A 17,755-nucleotide genomic window follows, 5' to 3' on the forward strand; every position below is an offset into this window, starting at 1 on the left:
ACTTTTGAGGCGGCGTAGCGTATCGCATATACGCTACGCCGCCGTAAGTCAGAGAGGCAAGTGCTGTATTCACAAAGCACTTGCCTCCTAAGTTACGGCGGCGTAGCATAAATGGTCCGGCCTAAGCGTGCCTAGTTCAAATGTGGAACAGGGGGGCGTGTTTTATGTTAATGACCCAACGTGATTGACATTAACGAACGGCGCATGCGCCGTCCGTGGACATATCCCAGTGTGCATTGCTCCAAAGTACGCCGTTTCGACGTGAACGTAAATTACGTCCAGCCCTCTTCGCGTACGACTTACGCAAACAATGTAAAAAGATAGGCCTGTTCCGACGTCCATACCTTGCATGGGCTGCGCCACCTAGGGAGCAGCTTTATCTTTATGCCGGCGTATCTCTAACGTAAACGGCGTAACTAATTGCGACGGGCGCACGTACGTTCGTGAATCGGCGTATCTTGCTCAATTGCATATTTGACGCTGCAAACGGAAGCGCCACCTAGCGGCCAGCGTAAATATGCACCCTAAGATACGACGGCGTAGGAGACTTACACCGCTCGTATCTTAGCCTAATTTAAGCGCATCTGGTTTCCAGAATACGCTTAAATTTACGACGGCGTAGATTCAGCGTTACGACGGCGTATCTACTGATACGCCGCCGTAACTCTCTGTGAATCAAGCTATAAAAATGTATTTCAGTTATAAAAATTTGTAAATATGTAATTTTTCTTCTCCAGTTTTTGAGGCTGCACTGACGGGCACCAACGAGGCTGCACTGGTGGACACACCAATAGTCTGCACTGATTGGCACTGCACTAAAAATCTGTGGAAATGTGTGCTGTCACAGGATAGCCGGTTAATGGCTTTCCTCTCCTCATAAAGTGACAGCGCCTGGGAAAAGAAATGTAGATAACCGGCTTGGTAAATGACTGCTGTGATTGGCCCTTTAACTCAATTTGTGATCAGCTGTGTCCAAAGAGGTAACAGCAATCACAGAGCGTGCCCAATGCGTGCCCCGCAGGGTCCTAGGTCAATAGACATGCTCCCAGAACTGGGCTGCAGCCATCTTTCAGCTATAGTGGGGTCGGCAAGCGGTTAAAAACTGTAACCCCCCCCCAAAAAATTCAGCTGGAAAAAAAGTCTACACATGTATGGTGAGCTTTAGGATGACAGCAGACGTGATTTTAAAGCTTATGCAGATGGGTGACTATAGCCATAGTTCTGGGACAGGTAGTGAGAAGGGTTTCCACTCAGCTACAGACAGTAAGCCTGTACAAATCAATGACAGGCTGATATCCAGGGATGCACATCCTTCCCCATTTTGCATACAATCGCACATGGAGTGTTACCTGCAGATCCCAGCACCCACCTCGTTCTGAAGAGCGCTGGTTTCCATCTGCTTCTGTTTGAGTGCCAACATAACCTGGTCCCGCTCGTGCTGGAACAAAATCGCTTTCTCCTGCATGGACCTCACTTCGTTCAACAGATGGTTCAATTCACCGGCTTTTCCCTGAGGAAGAAAATAAAATGATCATTTCATCATCAGACACAGAAAACAGGTCAAAGTTCACTAGAATCCTCATACAGTGCAACCAGAAGGACTTAAACATAAAGCAAAAAACACAATTCCACACTCTGTACTTAAGCCCAGGTTCACACTGGGTACGATTTGCTTCGATTTGAGATGCGATTTCACATGTGAAATTGCATCTCAAATCGGCGGCATTTGCCGGCAATGACACCATCCTAATCGGTGCGACGCCGCATCTGCGGCGCTGCACCGATTTCAAAAAGTACTTTTTGTACTACTTTTTGCGATTTCGGGCCGCCATTTATATTGAAATCTGACGTCATGCTTCTCCGGAAATAGCCGAAATAGGACTTGGCGCTTCACGGCGCCTGCGCATAGTCTGTGCGCAGGCGCCGTATAGCGCCGTGAAGAGCCGAGACCTGTTTCCGGCTATCTTCGGGGAGCGTGACGTGCCATAGCCGGCCGTCAATCATTCTCCCTCTAGATAGGAACGCCCATTCTCCGCGGGGAGTCGGAATCTTCTATAGAGGATTGCACTGTGAGTACCGGGCTAAAAAAAATCAATACAGGCATACTGTAGCTCGCGCTACTATGCCTAATTTAATGCTCAAATGTTGTTAGTGTGGGTGAACCACCGCTTTAAGCACACAACAAACTCTCATACATTTTAACATGCGAACATCATTTCAAGAAAAATTAAGATTTTTAAATCTACGGCTTATATTGACCACTTTAGCTTCATAACCAGGCCAATTTTTTACGATACGGCACTGCGCTACTTTAACCGCTTGTCAACCAGCCGCCGTCATACTGCAGCAGGTTGGCACGGCTGCAGGTAGGTGTACATAGGCCGCTTTAGGAGCTATAGAGGGTGCACACCCCGGAGCCTATGCGCGTGGCCTGCGCCCACAATGTCCACCGGCGCCCTACGATCGTTCCCAAGAGAGCCAGAATGGGGATCGGTCAATGTAAACAGACAGATCTCCATTCTGTCATGGAAGTAGAGAGAGATCTGCTGTTCCTTCCTAGTAATCAGGAACAGCGATCTCTCTCCACTCCCTGTCAGTACACTTCACAGCACCCCCCCCCCCTAGTTAGAAACACCTCCCAGGGAAGGTCCATGGTTGTTACCACCAGGAAACCTGCGTTGATAACTGCCATGCAACCATTGCTGTAGATCATGTAGCCAGGAAGTGGCTGCAGGAGTGTGTCAGTCTCCTGGGTTCCTGCAATATATGTCGTTACAGGGCACAGTAGAGATTTTAAGGTCAGCAGGAGGAAACACAGGAAGTTGAGGGAGATTAATACTGTGTGGGAATGTTAACGCACACACACATACATACTTATTGTCCTGATGCTGCAGCTGTCCCCAGCTGGCTCTAAGTCCAAAAAACTGAGTGATCCCATAACCGCTGAACACTCAGTTGTTAGGTCCACTCTGAGCAGAGAGTGGTGACCGACAGTCACTGCTCTGCTCTCTTCTCTGCCCCCCATCATTCACTGATGCACCCGGCGGGGCTGGGCCAGGCTCTCATCAGACGACCACCCGGAGCAACACCAGTCCCGCTTGGGTGGCAAATTGCTATAGGTCAGATGGGAACTGGTTAACAATCATCTATTGATCTGATCAGCTGCATTGGATTAAAGCGGAGGTTCACCCTAAATTTCATGTTTGTCTAAATCTAACCACTAGCCATCGTTTAAGCACAATCAGTTTTTTTTTTTTTTTTTTTTATCCGATTCCTTACCTTTGTAATGCCGCATTTAGTGTTGTGTCAGTCATCCATTCCCCGCGGGAGTGGGCGTGTATTACCTTTTCCCCCCCGACAAGCACTATGTCTCCTGGGAGTGAGTGATGAGAATCCCAGGAGACGCGCTGTACTGTAATCCCGCGATCTAGCGGGTCACGTGATTCGGCAACTGTGCAGTGTTGATGGCGACGCTCGCCATCAACACTGCAATGCGTGGGATAGAGCGGTGAAGGCTGGGACGTCCGCATTCACCGTATCCCGGAAGGACATCCTGGTGGGCTTCAGAGTGCCCGAAATCAAGATGGAAACGTCCATCTTTGAATTTTATAAAGTATCGTTCGCGGGACAAAAACAATGCTGGCGGCTACACGATTAAGAAACACAAGTTGCCGATTACCAAAGGTAAGAGCGCCAGAAGGATCAAAAAAAAAACGAAAACCCGCGGAACCCCCGCTTTAAGAAAAACATGAATTTTGCACTGCTTTACTGTATAAAGTCTAAAAATTGAGAAAGCTCAGAGAAATAAAACCAAACCTGTTCCAAGACTCAATTTATAAGATTTACTAACCTATGTAAAAGTATTTGAAACCCAGAATGAAGCTGGACAAACCTGTTCCTTTTCTTTAAGAAGGTTTTCTAGAGCAGACGCTTTCTCCTTCATTGAGCTGGACTCGAATTCCTTCTCTCGGAGCAACATGGAAAATTGCATGTTGGTCTCGTGTAATGCTCGGAACTCCGTTTCTTTTTCCTTTTCTTTGGCTACCACTTTTTCATTTTCCTCCTTCAGCTTCCCGATGTCCATTTCCAGAATAAGAGCCCTCTCTTTGAGGTTGGTGACTGCCTGCTTCAGCAGCTCGTTCTCATTCTGTTTGTTCTTCAAGTTTTCGCTGATTGAGTTTAACTTGTCTCCCTTTGTTTTTATCAAAATGTCCTTCTCCTTTTGAGCCCTCTGCAATAGTTCGTTTTTGTCCTTCATCTGCTTTAGCTCTGAGGTGGACTCCTCCTGGGTCCTGCGACCATGCTCCGATGTCTTAACCATAGAGTCGGACAAACGCTGGTTATTCTCTTGAAGGGTTCGAATGGTAGTATCTCTCTCCTGAATCTGAATCCTCAGTTGTTCACATTCTTGAACGATCTTCGCAAAATCGCCACTGTTCTGTTCAGGAGATGACCCCAAAGGAGTCTCAGCTGGACTTGCGTCATAGTTACTGACCTGAAGTTGGCCAAGTATACGTTCTTTTGTGCTGTTGAGTTCACCGACACTGGTTTGAACGTTACTCAGCTCTAGGCTAAAATCTTTAAGTTTCTTCTCATTGTTTTCATAGCCGTGAATGAGGTGGTTGTAGTCTACTTGCAATTTAGAGCTAGAATCGCTGTCCTTGTTGATCTGCCCCTGAAGCTTATGAAGCTCCTCCTGGAGGTGAGCAGATTCGTGTTGCATGTTCTGGACAGTGGTCATCACCTGCTGTTTCCACTCTTGCATCTTCTTCACTTGCTGCTTGAGTTTATCACGTTCCTGCAACAGTTCCTCAAACTGATTACTATTGACAGCTCCAAGATCGCTGCCATTCTCCGAACTGGAGGCCTGGAGAACAGTCAACAGGGTCTGACATTTCTGGCTTAAGGCATCTATCTCAATATCTTTCTCTCTGATTATTCTGGAGAGATTCTGGATAGTCTCCCTAAACATCTCCTGGTTGCTGCCCTCTTGGCTGAGTGAAAATCTCTTGTTTTCATCTTGAAGTTTCAAAAGGGCCGACTCTTTGGCAGCCACCACATCCATAATTTTGTGGTAATCAGTTCGGAGTTGACTATTTTCCCTTGTCTTCTCACTTAGGACAGCCAGAACCTGCTCTCTCTCCATTGCATAGGCTTGCAGCTGCTGCTGTAAATAGACCACATCTTGCATGTAACTGACCGAGGACACGCGAGCGTGAAGATTTTGTATTTCTAAGTCTTTCTGTTGGATGATCTGAGTGAGCTTTCCTACTTCGTCTTTAGACAGCTGGTCAATTTGTTTGGTCAAGTTAACGTTCTTTTCATTGAGAATCTTAATCTCCATCTCCTTCTCTTTGATACCCTTGACCAATTTTTCAATCTCCACTTTAGACAGATCATGTTTCTCTGTGCCGTTGTCACTATTGTTGATCGTTTGTGCCTTGGTATCGTGGAGTATAACAGAGGAATCTGTCTGGATAAGATGTTCGTTTTGCAGCTGTGAGCTGATCAGTTCGTTGGTCTGGTGCAGGCTGGAGATTTCGCTGTCTTTTTCAGACAGTAGTTTCTCATACGTGTCCACCATCTCCTTGTGCTGTAAAGTTACTTCATTGACTTCTTTGATTTTCTCCTGAAGAGATTTTTGAAGTTGCGCAGCATTTTGATTTTGCTTTTCGACAGCCTTCTTCTGAAGTTTTAGCTCTTCTTCATGATTATTCCGGACTTTAGTCAGTTGTGTTATTTCTGCCTCCAGTTCTGTGATGATGTCTAATGTTTTTGGGTCCACCGCCGGCTGGGACCGACTCTGCTGGTCCTTGAATCTCTCAATTTCCTCCTTCAGATGGCTGTTGTCTTCCTTCATTGAAGCGAGAAGTCTTTCCTTCTCTTCGATGCTCTGTCTTAGGAGATCACATTCTTTTGTCGTTTTGGTTTGTTCCTCAAGCTGCCTTTGCAGCTCCAAGTTCTTCTCCTTGAGCTCAATGACAAAACTTTCCTTCTCCTTAATAAGTTCGGTGAGTTGTTTCTGGCCCTCTAAGGTGCTGGTCAACATCTCCTTGGTCTCCTCGCAGTCCATCTCAAGCTGCTCTACGTTCCGTTTGCTCGCTGCTAACTGAAAGTCTTTTTCTTGGTTGAGCTTAACAATCCGCTCGTGCTCAATCTGTAAAGTGGAGGTGTCCATCTTTTGGGCATTCGAAAGTTCACGGATGGTTCGTTCATATTTTTGAGACTGTTCATGAAGTCTATTTTCAAGTTGGTTCAGCTCAGTTTCTAGGCGGCTCTTCTCCATTCTAAGGGCCTCGATCACGGTCTGTTTTTCCAAAGCTTCCTTGCGGTCAGAAGCCACAACTTCTTGCAGTTGTTGTTTTGCTTGTTCTTGGGTTGACAGTAACATCTCATTCTCCATCTTCAAGTCACAAATCTCATTCTCCAAGTCTTCTTTCAACTGCCCAATATCTGAAAGTTGAAGCTTCAACCTATTAATCTCTTTTTCACTTTCACCGTCCCCTTGGAGCTCGTGTCGGGAGAGTGACTCCTGTTGGGCCACACTAAGTTCTTCTCTCACAAGCTTCAGACTTTGCTGAAGCTCTTGATTTTCCTTCTTAGTCTTGGAATTTCTGGATTCCAAATTTCTTACAACCTCCTGTAACTCGTTCATCTGAACTCTAAGCTGACGATTGATTGCTTGTACATTGCTGAACACGGTTTCAGCTTGCCTCAGCTTCTCCTCTTCAGACTGCAACTTTTCATGTAATTTTCTGATTTCAGCAACAGCGTTTGACTGGCTCTCTCTTGACTGCTGTAGCTCCTCATTCAACTGTGCCACACGAGTCTCCGATTCTTCTCTCTGCTTGGATAGCTGCTCCTTCATAAGCAGCAAGTGCTGTAAACACACAAGAGAGTTATTTGTTACTTACAGACAGCAACCTCCCCTTTTATTACACATAACACTTACTAAATCCAAGTAAAAAAAAAATATTTTTTCTCCATAGGGGGTAAGGAGGGGTGAATGACATTTGAGTAATTTGTCATGCCTATAGGTGGTAAGTCACTAAGAAAAGCCGTTTTACCCTACACCAGTGGTTCTCAACCTCAATCCTCAAGGACCCCCAACGAACCATGCTTTGGGAACGTCCCTTAGATAAAATAGCTCTTAATATCATGTCATTGATATGGATTTAAAACAGCTGTGCAAAGTAAAGGAAAACCTGAAACCTGGTCCATTGGGGGTACTTGAGGACAGAGGTTGAAAACCACTTCCCTACACCATGCAATGGCTTTCCTCTCCTTGCGCTGTGTGTATACATTTTGCTAGGCCCAGCTTCTAATTAAAGTCCCCGGGAGCCTGCAGTCACTATATCTGCTCTCCCCGGGAGCCTGCAGTCACTATATCTGCTCTCCCCGGGAGCCTGCAGTCACTATATCTGCTCTCCCCGGGAGCCTGCAGTCACTATATCTGCTCTCCCCGGGATTATCAAAGGACCCGTTCATCTGTGAGGAAGCGGTCGTATCCTGCCTGTCTGTTCTTAGAATTCCTCTTGGCTCTGTGTCCCTATCTGTGGATGGAGTTTTCTATAGGCCTATTAACCCCCGTGGTTGTGGTAAGTGGCTTTCCATTAGGTGGTGGTCTCCTCACAAGAAGTCATTCTCACGGTGGGGTTTGTTTCATCCTGTTCGTGGGGTCCACCTGGATCCCTATATCATTGTTTGGGACTATAATTATTTTATCTACCCCCAATCAAGGTTTAATTTGGGGTTTAGAGACTTTGTATAGTTATTGAGTACTGGCACCCTGTTGCTGGTCTATTCCATTGGCGCAGTTTATTCTCTGTAACTGTGCAAGACTGGAGGGAAGGCCGGAGGTCAGAATAAAAAGCCTGGACTGTTTGGCAGCAGATCCTTGAGTCTGACAGGAGAGATGAAAGATATTGCTGGTATGGAAAGCTTTCCAACATTGCCCTATGTGGAGGTGGAGGGGGCCAGGGGGGGGGGGGGGGGTTGCCTGTTCAGTACCTGCATGACCTCCTGATTCTGTCTGTCCAGCTCCTCTAGTTCTGTAGTAAGGGACTCCTTCTCTGCAATGTTTTCTTCCAGCCTCCTCTGGCTCTCATCTAGATCTTTCCTTAGCTGCTCACTTGTGACATCGGCCTCCTGGGAGGAAGTAGTGCGATCCGTATCACCCAGCAGTACCTTCCGTGGACAGAACAAAAGCAGTTGGGTCTCATCGCACACATAAGGCTGGATTTTGTAATGGCAAATATAAAATGCATGCAAAGACGCACAATACACACAGTTACAAAATTAGAGGAGTAGATTTAAATAGTGGTGTACGAGGGATCGCTTCATAAGATTTAGATGTACTACGGATGGGCCCAAGGAATTAGTAATACCTGATCTGTTGACGTTACTCTGCTCATTCCTTTTTCAGCATCTGAAATGCAATATATTGAAGTGTATGTCAGTGAATAAATCAATAGAGTATGCATGTACTCCCTCCCCCACCTACATTTTATCCCATTAAAAATGCTGCAAGTGCAAAAAAAAAAAATACATGTTGATCAAAAAATATATATATATATATATATATATATATATATATATATATATATATATATATATATATATATATATATATATATATATATATATATATATATATATATATATATATATATATATATATATATATATATCCTGTAAGCCTCCAACTTCCCGTTTAAAGCGGGGGTTCACCCTAGAATAAAAAAAGACATTTTTTTTTTTTTTATTCTATCATAAAATTCGGCATCGTAGCGCGAGCTACAGTATGCCCGCCTTACATTTTTTATCCCCGTACTCACTGTTTAATCCGACCTAGACGATTCCGTCTGCCCACAGGGAATGGGCGTTCCAATTCAGACGGAAAGTGATTGACGCCCGGCTCTGGCGCGTCACGCTTCTCCGGAAATAGCCGAAATAGGCTTGGCTCTTCACGGCGCCTGCGCATAGCCTGTGCGCAGGCGCCGTGAAGAGCCGAGACCTACTCCGGCTGTCTTCGGGGAGCGTGACGTGCCAGAGTCGGCCGTCAATCACCCTCCCTCTTGCTAGGAACGCCCATTCCCCGCGGCAGACGGAATCGTCTATGTACGATTAAACAGTGAGTACGGGGTTAAAAAATGTAAGACCGGCATACTGTAGCTCGCGCTACGATGCCGAATTTTATGCTGAAATGTTGTTCAGCAGGGTGAACCACCGCTTTAAGCTGAAGATGACGCATTGCCTTTGCTGCACTGAAATCCCAAACAGCGTTTCCGGATTACAGAACTCACCTATCCCCGACCTCCTCTCTCCCTCCACATACATACATCGATTTCTTACAAAACAAAGCCGCTATCTTAATTCCTAAGAGACAGCTCGCACAGTGAAGCCCCAATTGAGGTAAAGTAGTCTCTCTACAGCAGTGGTTCTCAACCTGGGGGTCGGGACCCCCTTGGGGTTCAAATGAGGATTTGCCAGGGGTCCCCAAAACTTGGGCAGTTCCTGAAGCATGTGGCTGCCCACTCAGCCTCTTCACAGCCGCCCATTCAGTTCACGGCATAGCTGGGAGGCAGGGACTAGAGGTCAGCTGACTGGTGAGGAATGTGAAGTGGGAGGGGCTGGAGGAGACCCTATCTGCCGATTTTAGCATAGGTGTCACTGCTACGAGAAACCACAAAGTTGGAGACACAGTGAGTAACACTACCTGTGATTAGAGTTGCCTTTAAAAGTCCCCACTACAGTTCTCAGATCAGCAGATGACCTTGATCAAGAGCACCTAAGTTGGCTGATCCCAACTCCCTACCAGCACTGCCACTGATCCCAACTCCCCACCAGCACTGCCACTGATCCCAACTCCCTACCAGCACTGCCACTGATCCCAACTCCCCACCAGCACTGCCACTGATCCCAACTCCCCGCCAGCACTGCCACTGATCCCAACTCCCCGCCAGCACTGCCACTGATCCCAACTCCCCGCCAGCACTGCCACTGATCCCAACTCCCCGCCAGCACTGCCACTGATCCCAACTCCCCGCCAGCACTGCCACTGATCCCAACTCCCCGCCAGCACTGCCACTGAATCCCAACTCCCCGCCAGCACTGCCACTGAATCCCAACTCCCCGCCAGCACTGCCACTGAATCCCAACTCCCCGCCAGCACTGCCACTGATCCCAACTCCCCACCAGCACTGCCACTGATCCCAACTCCCCGCCAGCACTGCCACTGATCCCAACTCCCCGCCAGCACTGCCACTGAATCCCAACTCCCCGCCAGCACTGCCACTGAATCCCAACTCCCCGCCAGCACTGCCACTGAATCCCAACTCCCCGCCAGCACTGCCACTGAATCCCAACTCCCCGCCAGCACTGCCACTGAATCCCAACTCCCCGCCAGCACTGCCACTGAATCCCAACTCCCCGCCAGCACTGCCACTGAATCCCAACTCCCCGCCAGCACTGCCACTGAATCCCAACTCCCCGCCAGCACTGCCACTGAATCCCAACTCCCCGCCAGCACTGCCACTGAATCCCAACTCCCCGCCAGCACTGCCACTGATTCCATACTCCCCACCAGGGAGTAAGAGAAGGAATAAAAATAGAGAATACATGGAAGGGCGAGGAAAAGAGGGGGAGGAACAAAGAAAAAAGGGAGAGAAAGAATAAGAGAAAGAACAGGAAAGAAATCTAGAGAGGGATGGGGATAACAAACAAGAAATTAGGATAGAGAGAGATAAAAGGGAAAGAAAGGAGAACAAACAGAAAGAGTGGTACATCCTAAAATGTACTATAAGGGGTTCTAATATTGTACGAGTGGAAGGGACTCAGGGAGCGCTAAATGTCCGTGGGTTAGGGGTGCAAATTACTTGTCTTACCTTGGGTGCCGACAACACACGATAGGAAAATTTTACTCTTAGGGGTCCCCACAACTTGGGAAATTTTATCGAAGGGTCACGGCACTAGACAGGTTGAGAACCACTGCTCTACAGTCCATGGTAGGGGACGGGGAGATAAAGTAACAGGAGGAAAAAATGACAATTTGTTTTTTTTAAGACTGAGCTTTCTTTTGGTGGTACAAATGTGTGCCGATAATGGCTGCATGAATGGACACTGACGAGGAGGCACCAATGAGGCTGCACTAATGGGCAGCGTTGATGGGCCATCGATGAGGCTGCACTGGTGGGCCATTGATGAGGCTGCACTGGTGGGGGAAGCACTGATAATCATGGCATAGATAATCAGGGCACTGATCATCAGTGTACATGTCCTCTGTCAGGATTGCCAGTTACCGGCTCTCCTCTCCTCACAGTGACAGAGCACGAGGAATGGAATGCCAATAACCGGCAAGTCTGTTTAAACTATGATCAGCTGGGATTGGACACAGCTGATGACATAGTAAAGGGTGCTGCGATAGGCCGATACCACAATGTTAGGGGGCACGCAAAGTGCGTAGTTTTAGGAGGATGCCCATGGACACCCCCTCAGAACCGCGCTGTAGTCATCTTTCAGCTATAGCGTGGTAAGGAAGTGGTTAATATCACTAACACAACAGCAGCTACCAGACAAGAAAAGTCCAATGTTGGGATATCCATACACTAAAACTAGAAAGCTCGCATACCAATTAGTGCTTCTTGTAGCCTCAGGACCTCTTGTTCTAAACTGGTGACTTCTGTCCTGCCGTCAGACTCGCGCAGAGTTTGTAGCCCAATTAACTCGGCATGCAGTCTCTCACACTCCGCAGCCAGATGATTCTTCTCGTTCTCTGCAGAATCTTTCTCTTGCTGCAGAGACATTTTCTCTTCATCCGCAGCAGAGACAGCGGAATTCAGTTCTCTCAGCTGACGCTCTAAATCCTGAATCTTCTGAGCGCTGTCGGCTTTCTCTCCTTCTAGAGAGCGGACAGTTTTCTGGAGTTCAAACATTTTGGACTGGTGAGAAGTGCCATCCACACCCCCTGAGCCAAAGAAAAAACAGACAAAGAGTTACTATCAAAATGTACAACTGCTTATTGCGTTTTCAATCTGTACTGATACTGTTGCACTGTTACCCTTAGTAGATGGGTAAAAGACACTGATGGAATGTACCGTATATACTCGAGTATAAGCCAAGTTTTTCAGCACATTTTTTTGTGCTGAAAATGCCCCCCTTGGCTTATAGGCGAGTCTGTGCCTGCATACCTAATGAGAGCCGTGTCATGCATACAGGCGGCGGCCATCCATCCAGTGTTCAAAAGCCACGCCGCCTCCTCGTTCGTGGGATGAGGATGAGAGGATGTCCGTAAAAGGCGGAACACTGAGCACAAACTCACTGCTGGGAAACTGAGCGTTCCCCTATCACAGACGAGAACGAGGAGGAGGCGCAGCTTTTGAACACTGGATGGATGGCCGCCGTCTGACTGTATGCATGACACGGCTCTCATTAGGTATGCAGATCGGTGCAGTGAGGCTTGCAATGGGCATTGTTGACCCTATTATCCACTTACAGTAGCTGCTGCATTTCTCACCCTAGGCTTATACTCGAGTCAATACTTTTCCCAGTTTTTTGTGGTAAAATTACGTAACTCGGCCTATACTCTGGTCGGCTTACTCGAGTATATACGACATATATGGGAGTGGTTTTATCCGACAAGGATTTGCATTTCTGTCCATCCAGTCCTGAGATTTATACAACTGTCACACAGCACAACTGCAAGGGTGCCACCACTATCTGTTACAGTTCAAGTGGTTGTAAAGGCAGATTTTTCTGCATCAAGATAAAAAACCTATGCTGGTGCTTCAGCCATACTGGACTTTCCTTCCTGATTGGCTGAGACACAGCAGCGGCGCCATTGGCTCCCACTGCTGTCATCAAACTCTGTTAGCCAATCAGGAGAGAGGGGGTGAGGCTGAACCGCAGCTCTGTGTCTAAATGGATACACTGAGCTGCAGTTCAGCTCAGGTGTCCCCATAGCAATCTACTTGCTGTGGGGGGCACTCAACAGGAGAGGGGGGCCAGGAGCTCCAGCCAGGGACCCGAGATGAAGAGGATCTGGGCTGCCTTGTTCAAAACCAACAGCACAAAGCAGGCAAGTATAACTATTTTAAATAGAAAAAAAAAAAGAATTTACACAATCACTTTAACTGCTTGCCGGCTAGCAGTTTTACTGAGGCAGAATGGCATGGCTGGGCGAAGCGATGTTACCTTACGTTGCTTAGCCTTTTGCACACTAGGATCGCGCACGCGGCTCGCTGCCGGAGCCGATGCGAGTGCTCAGCAGGCACGATGACCGTCGGGCAACGGCAATCGTTTGTGACAGAGTGAGAACCGGGATCTGTGTGTGTGTGTGTGTGTGTGTGTGCAAGAAACAACTAGGGGAAGAGAGAGATCGGTGTTCATACATTGTATGAACACACAATCAGGCTCTTCTCCCCTGAGAGAACTGGGATCTGTGTGTGTGTGTGTGTGTGTGTGTAAGAAACACACACAGATCCCGGTTCTCTCAGGGGAGAAGAGCCTGACCGTGTGTTCATACAATGTATGAACACCGATCCCTCTCTTCCCCTAGTTAGTCCCATCCCCCTTACAGTTAGAACACAGTATTCAGTGCTTTTTATAGCACTAATCACTGTATAAATGTCAATGGTCCAAAAAAAATTATCAAAATGTGCCATAATGTCGCAGTCCCGATAAAAATGACAGATGGCCGCCATTACTAGTAAAAAAATAATAATAAAAATGCCATAAATCTATCCCCTATTTTGTAGACACTATAACTTTTGTGCAAACCAATCACTATACGCCTATGGAATTTTTTTTTTACCAAAAATATGTAGAATTAGTTTTTTTTTTTTTTTTTTTTTTTTAAATGGGGATATTTATTATAGCAAAAAGTAAAAAAAATTGCTTTTTTCCCAAAAACGTCAGTCTTTTTTTGAATCACACTGCATTCCTGTGCACATTACATGCTGTGTATGTGTGGTGCAATTTGAGCCATACATTTTTTATGGCTCACATCCGTGCCAAAATAGTGCAGGACCCTCCCCCAGCCCCCCTCCCCCCCCACCTGAATCGTATCATTATTAGCAAGCAAAGACCTGAATTAAACTGTTCCTCCAGCTCCTCGATCCTTTCTTCATATTCACCCAACTCCTCGCGATGTCTGCGTGTGATCTCCGCCAGCTTCTGCCGATGGGCATCTTGTAAGACGGAGAGCTCATGGTGGTGTTCATCGATCTGACGACTTAGCTTTAACTTCAAGTCCTGTGGCAAAAAAAAATAAAAAATTATCGGCCTTGTTCAGTTAAGTGTTACAAATAAGAACGTCCTCCATTGCAATGCAGCAAAAATAGAATCCACTTCCATTTTAAATGTTTTTCTGGGGCAGGTGTGAAATCTTATAAGTCGCTAAAGGGTAATAGAGAACTCATTAAAGATTATGAATGAGAGCAATTGTGTCAAATTAACCACTTAAGCCCCGGACCAATATGCTGGCTAAAGACCCAAGGTGTTTTTACAGTTCGGGACTGCGTCGCTTTAACAGACAATTGCGCGGTCGTGCGACGTGGCTCCCAAACAAAATTGGCGTCCTTTTTTTCCCACAAATAGAGCTTTCTTTTGGTGGTATTTGATCACCTCTGCGGTTTTTAGTTTTTGCGCTATAAACAAAAATAGAGCGACAATTTTGAAAAAAATTCAATATTTTTTACTTTTTGCTATAATAAATATCCCCCAAAAACATATATAATTTTTTTTTTCCTCAGTTTAGGCCGATACGTATTCTTCTACTTATTTTTGGTAAAAAAAAAAAAATATATCGCAATAATCGTTTATCGGTTGGTTTGCGCAAAATTTATAGCGTTTACAAAATAGGGGATAGTTTTATTGCATTTTTATTTTTTTTGACTACTAATGGCGGTGATCAGTGAATTTTTTCGTGACTGCGACATTATGGCGGACACTTCGGACAATTTTGACACATTTTGGAGTTAGGGTTCACTTTGTGAGTGTTTACAACTGTAGGGGGGTGTGGCTGTAGGTGTGACGTCATCGATCGTGTCTCCCCTATAAAGGGGATGACGCGATTGATACGCCGCCACAGTGAAGCACGGGGAAGCCGTGTTTACACACGGCTCTCCCCGTTCTTCAGCTCCGGGGACCGATCGCCGCACTCGAGCGGCGATCGGGTCCGCGGTCCCAGAGCTTCGGACCGGGTCGCGGGAGCGCGCCCGCGACCCACGGCTGGGTACAAGTACAGGACGTATCTATACATGCTTGTGCCCAGCCGTGCCATTCTGCCGACGTATATGTGCAGGAGGCGGTCCGGAAGTGGTTAACATGCCTGGAAACAACTATGGACTCTCTGATGAAACATTATTTTTATTTTTTTACTATAAAGATGTCTACATACCAGTATCTTAGCCGTTTGGCCTCTTTACATAAAAATCTCAATAGGTGCCTGTAATTATATTTTTAGGCTAAAAGGAACACTTGTCACTACAATTTGTGTCCCCAAAAGCGGTCTAAATACACAGCATATTTAATCTTTTGCTACTGACAGATTTAAAGTGAAATTGTGGTGAGGCTATGCACATCAATGCTTACACGAGCATTGAAACAAGGCCTTACTGACTTCTGTATCTACTGGCACTGTGGAGCAATTCACTGTCAAATTTCACAGCAGAAGCACCAACGTCATTCAGGTTGTCCTCTCAGCGTCTCAGCTCCCCCTGTCCCCCTTCACAGCAGCTGCTACGCTCCCCCTGCTACCCTTTCCCAGAAGTTTATCCGCTGCCCCTGCTCCCCATCCCAGCACCTACTCTCCTTCCCAGCAGCCACTCGGCCCCTCTTGCTTCCCCTACCAGCAGCCACTCGGCCCCTCTTGCTCCCCCCTCCCAGCAGCCACTCAAGCACCTCCTGCTCCCCTACCCAGCAGCCACTCAGCTCCCCTTGCTTCCCTTCAAGCAAGGACTCAGCATCTCAGCTCCCTACATTCCCCTCAGCCAGCAGTAATTGAGCAGCAGAGTTCCTCCTGCTCCCCACCCAGGAGTGATTCTGCAGTTTAGCCCCCCCCCTCCCCAGTCCCAGCAGTGACTAAGCAGCTCAGCTCCCCTTGCACCCGCTACTGCAGATTAAAAATAAAATTCACAGCTTGTTTTAATTTTAAGTATCCCTCTCCTGTAAAAGCGAAAAAAAAATCCTCCAGAGGACATGGGCCCAGAGGAGCCATGTCTTCTCCTCACGCTAGGCAGAAAAAAAAAAACTGGGGCTGCATGAGGCAGAGAGAGGGATGTACCCGGGGGACCTGCCCCCTGGGAGGTACTGTACTGAGAGAAGTGTTTTAACACTTGAAGTGCCGTTTTCTGCCTAGTCAATCTCCTGAAAGGAAGGAGAATACCCCAAGGTCAATTGCTGCTGTGTCCGTCCATGAACGGAAGAGAAATAGACCCGTGTCTAGTAGGAGCAAAGGTTCTCTTTGAGAGAAAAAAAATTAAAATAAAAAAAATGTAATAATAATAATAATAATTAGTGCTGTATAAATGAAGACCTCTAAGCACCCAAATATACAGCAGTATTTCGTTATCCATTTCGCAATGAAACCAGTATTTAAACCACTTCACAGCATTTTTTAAACACATAAAAGCTGCTCCTTTACCTGGACAGTGTTTTGTAACACTCCAACCTCCTTCGAGTCGGGGCTCTGTGTGCCCTGAGCCTTTGCTACCTAATATGGAAAGAAATAAAAAAAATAAAAAATATTTGAAGGAGGAGAACAAACCAGGAAAACAAACCCATGATCGTGTGCACACTGACAACATTGCTTAGTCTTGTGGCTTTTGCTGGCTGTATCACTCATGCCGATCTAGGGCCGAAACAACTAATCGATTATGAAATTAATCGATTACAATTTTCATAATCGATTAATCGGCCAGTAACATAATGGGGTTAAAAAAACTAAAATTAGCCCTTTATAGTACAAAAAAGCAAAATCGCTACTGTAAATATTACTTTCACTGTCCAACAGTAAAAAAACAAACCCCTTAGAGCCGGTTCACACTGGGGCGACTTGTCAGGCGACACAGCCGCCTGACAAGTCGCGTCCCATTGTAGTCAATGGAACCGTTCTAATAGGAGCGACGCAAGTCGCTCCAACTTAGAAAAAGGTTCCTGTACTACTTCGGGGGCGATTTGCATTGACTTCTATACAGAAGTCATTTTGCAAATCGCCTTAGAAGTCGTCTTCAGGTCGCCTGGCCGAGTCGCCCCCGAAGTCGTGCCGCCCTAGTGTGAACCGGCTCTTACAGTAGCGATTTTTTGCTCTTTTTGTACTTAGTTTTGTTTTTTTAACCCCCATTATGTTACTAAACATCTCAGGCCGGGGGGTCAAACCTCTGTTTTTTGGTGCTTTTTGCAGAAACACACTACAGTTCATTTACATGTTTTCCTATGGGACACGTTCACATTTTTTTTTTTTTTTGGTTCAATATACTTCAATAGAGAAGCTGCAGGAAAGCATGTAATGTGTTTTTGCTGCAATTTGTGTTTTGTAATCTGCCCAACAACAATTTGGGTAAAACCTATTTAAAAATGCATTTTTTTTTTTTTTAAGGCCATTATCCGATTAATCGAAACAATAATCTACCAACTTATCGATTATGAAAATAATCGTTAGTTGCAGCCCTATGCCGATCAAAAGGTTTGAATTTGCCTATGTAGACTGAATGAAGTCACCGATAAGATACAATGATACAATGATCTCAGAATAGGA

At 46.3% G+C, this 17,755-nt stretch overlaps 1 protein-coding gene across 1 annotated transcript in view; it reads right to left on the reverse strand.

The window, feature by feature from the left end:
• The window catches only part of TRIP11 (thyroid hormone receptor interactor 11), a 69,436-nt gene that overhangs the window by 44,544 nt on the left and 7,137 nt on the right, over nt 1–17,755 (reverse strand). The window contains exons 5-11 of the mRNA XM_040332975.1: nt 16,643–16,711; nt 14,085–14,250; nt 11,630–11,965; nt 8,388–8,428; nt 8,011–8,187; nt 3,893–6,880; nt 1,370–1,510 (exon numbers count right to left, since the gene is read on the reverse strand). Coding sequence (XP_040188909.1) covers nt 1,370–1,510; nt 3,893–6,880; nt 8,011–8,187; nt 8,388–8,428; nt 11,630–11,965; nt 14,085–14,250; nt 16,643–16,711 — 3,918 coding nt within the window. The remainder of the gene's footprint in view (nt 1–1,369; nt 1,511–3,892; nt 6,881–8,010; nt 8,188–8,387; nt 8,429–11,629; nt 11,966–14,084; nt 14,251–16,642; nt 16,712–17,755) is intronic.

This window comes from Rana temporaria, chromosome 13 (assembly GCF_905171775.1).
Source record: "Rana temporaria chromosome 13, aRanTem1.1, whole genome shotgun sequence".
In the NCBI taxonomy this organism is placed as follows: Eukaryota; Metazoa; Chordata; class Amphibia; order Anura; family Ranidae; genus Rana; species Rana temporaria.